This window comes from Neopelma chrysocephalum, unplaced genomic scaffold (assembly GCF_003984885.1).
Source record: "Neopelma chrysocephalum unplaced genomic scaffold, ASM398488v2 Primary Assembly neopelma1_45, whole genome shotgun sequence".
In the NCBI taxonomy this organism is placed as follows: Eukaryota; Metazoa; Chordata; class Aves; order Passeriformes; family Pipridae; genus Neopelma; species Neopelma chrysocephalum.
Window position 1 is genome coordinate 1067199 of NW_020897704.1, and position 6860 is coordinate 1074058.

The 6860-nt window shown below is 40.6% G+C and overlaps 1 protein-coding gene across 3 annotated transcripts in view; it reads left to right on the plus strand.

The window, feature by feature from the left end:
• The first annotated feature begins 1649 nt into the window (after positions 1–1649).
• The window catches only part of CPED1 (cadherin like and PC-esterase domain containing 1), a 147736-nt gene continuing 142525 nt past the window's right edge, over positions 1650–6860 (plus strand). For all 3 annotated transcript variants that reach the window (XM_027679129.1, XM_027679130.1, XM_027679132.1), the window contains exons 1-2: positions 1650–1785; positions 2256–2717. In XM_027679129.1, the coding sequence (XP_027534930.1) occupies positions 2466–2717 (252 nt within the window). In that variant the 5' untranslated portion in view covers positions 1650–1785; positions 2256–2465. The remainder of the gene's footprint in view (positions 1786–2255; positions 2718–6860) is intronic.

The window sequence follows — 6860 nt, forward strand, 5'->3', positions numbered from 1 at the left end:
TCACCAACCACAGGAAGTTCAACAAGGGGAAGTGCTGGATTCTGCACCTGGAATGGGGCAACCCTGTACAGACTGGGGAATGAGATCCTGGAAAGCAGTGCCATGGAAAGGGACCTGGGGGTCCTGGTTGACGACAAATTGAATATCAGTCAGCAGTGCCCTGGCAGCCAGGAGGGCCAACTGTGTCCTGGGGGGCATCAGGCAAAGCATCACCAGCCGGTCGAGGGAGGGAATTGTCCCACTCTGCTCCGCACTGGTGCAGCCTCACCTTGAATATTGTGTGTGGTTTTGGGCATCACAATATAAGAAAGACATTAAGCTATTGAAGGTGTCCAAAGGAAGGCAACGAAGATGAAGGCCCTTGAGGGGAAGCCGTTTGAGGAGCGGCTGAGCTCGTTTGGTCTGTTCATCCTGGAGAAGAGGAGACTGAGAGGAGACCTCATTGCAGCCTACAACTTCCTCATGAAGGGAAGAGGAGAGCCAGACTGTGGTGACCAGTGACAGACCCGAGGGAATGGCCTGAAGTTGTGTCAGGGAAGGTTTCAGTTAGATATTAGAAAGAGGTTCTTCACCTAGAGGGTGGTCAGGTCCTCAGGTTCCCAGAGCCTGACAGAGTTCAAGAAGTGTATGGATGATACTCTCAGGAACATGGTGTGATTCTTGGGGATAGTCCTGTGCAAGGCTAAGGGCTGGACACGATGATCTTTGTGGGTTCCTTCCAACTCAGCATATTCTCTGATTCTGTAAAATGCAGTGCATGTGACAGCTGAGGTCCTGAGCTAGGTGTTCTCTTTGTGTGCAAATTGATAAGTTTCATTTGGAAAAAAGAAAAATATTTAAAAGCTAAATAAAAACCAGCACTTCAAACGATATATGCCCTTCCTTGCTGTATATAGGCCTCTAACTTGCAAATGCTGCTGCAGCTGTTAAACTGTGTAGATTGCCTCAAAGCTACTGTAACAACACTCATTTTTTATATATGAGGCAGTGTAGGAAGAACTTTCTTTATAAAAATAGTTAACTAAGGATGGAAGATAAAATAGATGACTTGTAAACAGATATTTTTAGCTAAAATAACTTGATTATATAGAAGTTTTGGTCTATAAAGATAATAGAGTTTGTCAACTGTTCCCATCTGTCTTGTCCCTGTCCTGTGTCAGCAGGGGGAAGTAGTAACTAAGACCTTCTGTGGCTTAGATACTAAATGCTTTCATTGGAGTATTTTTGTCCACCCTCCTTTCTTTCCCTCTTTGACATCAGTAAGAAGTTTTATTTATACACTGTAATAAAATATATCTACTACGGAAAATTACTGACAACTGCTTTGTCAGTGACATTTATGTCCAAGTAAATCTGCTTATTTTACAACATTTTTTGTTAGTCTGGATTAAAATTTTGCAGGTGCTGCTCCCTGCAAGATATTACTATTATTTCAATTAGGCTAATCACTGTAACAGCAGTTTTCTAAAAATTGCAGTTATAGTGGCTTCCAGGCATGCAGCAAGAGCGAGGACACCTCTTGTTCCTCATCCAGGCTTCAGACTGCATCTCCAAGCCCTGTGCCTGCTCCTAGCAGAGCCAGTTTAGCCCCGCCCACTGAGCAGTCCAGCCTTTATTTATATGAAGTCTGTGGTCCAACTGGCTTCAGATGGCGTGTGTATGTGCGTGTGCCTGCCTCCTGAGTGTGTGAGACGAGCTGGGATCATGAGCCAGGGTTGTTACAAGTGGTTTTAATCAGCAGTCCATTAGAGGAGAACGGAAAACTTCAAACAGATTAAGAACCAAGTAAGTAAACCTAACTTTGAACTTGAAATCTGGACAAAACAAATGCAAATGAAATCTTCATAGTCTGTCAGTTTTCAGATAAATTATCACTTTTAGAGAGAAAGCTGTGCATGCTGACAGGAAGGAGGAAATTTAAAAGGAATGGAATGAAGGAAACTGTAAAAACAAAATGGGAATTGAGAATGCAAGAGAGAAAAAACAGCAAATGAGTGTTCACAAAGTTGGTACACTCTCTGACTTTTTTCAGTTGTGGACAGAACATGTTAAGCTTTAACCTCTTGCTTTCTTGGATACTATTGTCTGGCTGAGTAGTTCCTTCTGCAAAAGGGGTGAAGATTTCTGCTCCTCACCTGTCTGCTGGCAGGTCTGTTCTCCCAAGAGCACAGTGTGGAAAAGCTTACCACGGCTCCTTGCAGGATGCCCCATGACATGCTGCTATTTGCTGCTGCTCAGTTGTTGTTTTTTCACAGGTTGTTCCAGTAGCCCCATGGGAAGGTGCTCCCCAAGCCTCTGGTCCTCTGGAACCTGTGACTTCTTGCCTGACTCAGCAGCAGAAATGGGAAAACTCGTGCTAGTTTTGGGTAAAGTGTGCCTTTAACTTTTTTTACTGTGGCAAGACGTGGCTACTTGGACTGCATCTGGAATGTGGCAACGGTTGAAGTGAGGACGGCAAAGAGGCCATGGTTTGTGGGCAAGTCCCCAGGTGCCGCAGGCTTTGTCGCCCTCGTCCCTTCCTTCTGGCCATAGTGGTGGCCATCTGTCTGTTCTGCCAGACCCTGACTCCTCTCATAACCAGCAGCATCCTTTCAGCAGTTGTTAATGGGATTACATCCAACAAACTGACCAAAACACAGCAAGGAAGGTACAAGGAGGTCTCCCCAAGCACCACTCACTGCTTCCTCCCTGGCAGTAATTCACAGACATTGAAAAAGGTAAGTCAGCTGGAGCAGAGTGCTGAGCAATAATTAGCAAAGCAAGGGATAGCAAGTCTGGCAGGATCATCTGAGTCCAGCTAAAATTAGCCTAAGCTTGAAAGTCTGGGATCTGTATACAAACAAATGGGTGATCTAATGACAGCAGCATATGTGCAAGCACATTCCTATTACCAGCTCCTCAGAATGCTGTTATTAACGCAGGAATCCTAAAATCTTCAAATGAAACATGGCATTGCTCTGTGACTCCATCGAGATTTCAGTTTGCTGCACAGACCATACTTTATTTTGGCTTTGGGAGTTGGTTTAGATGCTTTACAGTACAGGCACATAAATCAGGAGCCAGGAGGGTTTCATGAAAGTGGCTGAGGTTGTTAATTGGCACTGAGACTGCAGCTGCCCTGTGTTAAAGTTATCTGCTCGTCAGCTTTGAACTTTACTGGGATTCTGCTGAGAAGCTGAATTTAACCACGTTTGAGAAATAAACAGTTTTCATATTTTCAAATCACACTATATACTTTGGAATCTTTGTCTCACAAATTTTACCTTCTCCCTACATTACCTGACCTCATGTTTATTTTGTATAGGTTTCCTAAGGATGAGTGTTAAAATCTACCAAATTCAAACACTGTTATTTTTGTTGGAAAATATAGTTTGTTAAATGGCCCAGATTTGGGTAGTTATTTATATTCTGGAATCTGTGATCAGCACTAGCACAAGTGTTTCAGGTTTTCTTTAGTTGTATAGGAGAGCTGCTAATAGTGCAGCAGACATCACACTATGAAATTATCATTATGCTATCATTTTATATACAACTCTAGCAGGACTATAAACAATTTGTTACCTCACAGATTATGGACAGCATCCACATAAAGCAGTTCAAATTTAAAAAAAAAAAAGTACAAGGCTGCTTCTTTGATTAGACAGAGTTCACAGTCTAAAAGGTCAGCAATATCGATTTTAGGAGAGCGGTTGTAAAGTGCATCTTCTGCAACAATCAAAACCAGATATGTGGAATAACTGTGGCATGAACTCTTAAATTTTTTAACTTAACTTTATTTTTTTTTCTTGAGAAGGTCAGAGTATTATGAGTTGCAGAAATCTACTGTATGCTGCATTGTCATAATTTTATATTTTAATGACATTTTAGTACACTAGGTACCCAGGTTCAGATTTGTTCAGCAATAAGACGTGAATAATTACAATTTAAAGGGAAATAAGCACAGCTGATTTATGTGGGTTGTATTGTGTGGGTTACATCTTTTGACACTTACAGTCCATTCCTTTTTACCCATTGCTACTGTAATGGCAAAGAACATTTCATACCTTTCCTTTGGCTACTTAAAATCTATAAGAACTGATGAAATAATGGCAAAGTTTTGCTACTATGCTGTTTGGCTGAAAATATCTGTAATACCTTCTTTAACAATGTGCCTGAGAAAAAAATGGAGATTGACATGGAATTTGGCGTTCTGGCTGTTTGAAATGAGAAGGAAGCTTTTGTTTTTACAACATGCTGTACTTACTGCTCTCCTGTATACGTGGTTGGATGTGACTATCACATGCACATGCTGAACCTATAGTACAGATGTAAGTGCGTATGTTAACCCTTATAGGTATGTTTTCCAGGGCTGTGCTACCCTAACACATTCCTCTTCAAGTTCTAAAGACCACCCAAAGCTGGCTCCCTATTTGTCTTGAACGTTTCCTCTAGAGCATGATGAACAAAATGTCTTGCACATGTTGGGATGTTACTCTAAGCTGCTCTCTGTTTCCAGAGAGTGCTGGTTGTGTGGGCTGAATAATAATCTCAGAGAACAGCAAAGGCAAACATCTCCAAAAACCTCTACCACTTTGCTTTGAAAGTGTGTTCTTGAACTGTGTGTTTTCGCCCACTGCTTATTCAGATAGCTGAACTGTTATCTGGCTTGATTTTATTGGGTGCTTAGTAACATCTAAGATAGATGTCATGGTTGAAACTTTACACTGTTTTATTTTACAGTCACGTGCCACCGATGGTAGCAAGTTTGGAAACAACTTTTCATTAAAGCTCTGGTTAAAATCTTCTTGTATGAATCTGTAAAATTACTTTAGAATATAGTTATTCACATTTGTAATTAACTAGTCACACATGTATTCTTATTCTATAATTAGTCCAGGCAGGAAATTTAAATTCAATAAAAAAAATCTATTGTGCAGTTAAACAGTGACTTAAAGCAAACACTGCAACGTCTTATGAAATAAAGTTCATGAATAAATTTTGAGGAAAATAAGATCCTGCTGGAGATAATATTCTTTAGGTAATACACAGTGTTTATGGGTTTTGAGCCATTGCATGGGTCACACTGCAGATTGTCCTCTGACTGGGTAGGGGCAGGTTTCATTCTTGCTTCCTTCAGAGAAAAAAAATCAGTATTGTGTTGAGCTTACTGTGAGAATTTGCTTCTGATTGTTATTGCATGAGCAAAATCCCCTTCCAAAGTCTGCTAATTTCTTCATTCAGAGTATGCATAACAGTAAGTGCCTCAAAAAAAACCCCCAACCCAAACAAACAAACGAAAACCCAAAAACTCTGGCACCTTTCATGAGCCATTTGTTAGAAGTGAAGGGAGAGATCTGAGGAAAAGTGCAGCTTTGCCAGTGCAGCTCTGATATCAACATTAACCTCATTTTGGAAGGTAGAGTTCCAGACAAGTCTGGAAGAAGCATGGGGAAAGACATTGCCAATTTGATCTGTAAATGTGTCTTTACATCCAAGATGCTCTGGGATGGAGCCCTTCCTGTAGGGCACATAGTGCAAGCTGCCTTTTTTTAAATTACAAAAATGCAGATTTCATTCATAGGCTGAAAAACCAGTCAGAGCTCACAGTACTCCTCTCTCGGGTATCACACATTACAGGAGTTTTAAAAGCAGCTGAGGATCATATCCTGTAGCTTTAAAGTCACAGGAACAGAGGTCAACATTTTCTAGTACAACATTAAATGTTAATATCTCTAGCATGAAAAATACAAGGCTTATTTCTGAATCTACACCATTAAAGGCATTAGAGAGTGATATCGCATTTAGCAGCAGGCTGTCTACAGATTTAGCAGGGCACTTTTACCTCTTCTGCATTATGAAATATTTGCGAATCTATATAGTGAAGAGCTGGTGTGCAGCATTCAAGCTGGAATAGGTATCAACAAAAAAAAAAAGCCTATACAAGCCTGGCAAGGTATTGAGCCAGAAATACTTTTGGTACCAGCAGATGTAAAACTGTTACACTCATCATAAGTAATTTAGCTCTGCTTTTCAGCCAGTTCTGAGAAGAGTTAATTAGCTGGTTAAGCTGTGTTTCCACTCTCTGAATTAATTCAGCCAGAGCCAATTTAGATGTCTCTACACAGCAATACATTTTGCTCAGGTAGTACCTCTGCTGGGAGGAAGGAATATGAACTATATTGCCTTCTAGGAGAGCAGTTACCTGAGGTTCAGTTGCTTTCCCAGTCAGAGAAGATCCAAAAGCACTTTTCCTGGTTTCTTAAAAGACCCAGTTCCCAAGCCATTAAGCTTTATATCCATGTTGGAATTGGAAGCCTGGTACACCGTATTGGCAGTGGGAATTTTTGTTGGTCCTGGAAAGCAAAATTCTCTCTTTTTTTTCTTTTTTCCACAGCTGGAGAGAAAGGAGGAGGAAATGGTTAATCACCTTTTACAGTTATTGCTTCTGTGATAGTCACTTTTTCAGCCTATTAGCTCTCTGACCATGGCCAATGTATTTAAAAAAAAAATCAGATTTTTAAACTTTAGGGTGGATCTTGAAGGATATTATTTCATGCATGCTCACAAGCCCCTTGCTTCACATGCTCTGTACATTTCAGGCTAGCTGAGAAAAAGAAAACAAACAAAATATGCAGCTGATCATGTGAGAATTTGATGAGTGGGTGAGGCTGGCATCCTAATAAATGAAATATAAAAGTAAGGTGAAAAAAATCTGTCCTCCTTTCAAGGCCCTTAACCTAAGTTTTATGTAAAAGATATATCTCAAAGAGGAGCTGTAATAAAGTGAGCAAAGAGGAAGGATGAGAAAAGGCTTTTTATGGCTTCATTCTGAATGGATAGGATAGGATAGGATAGGATAGGATAGGATAGGATAGGATAGG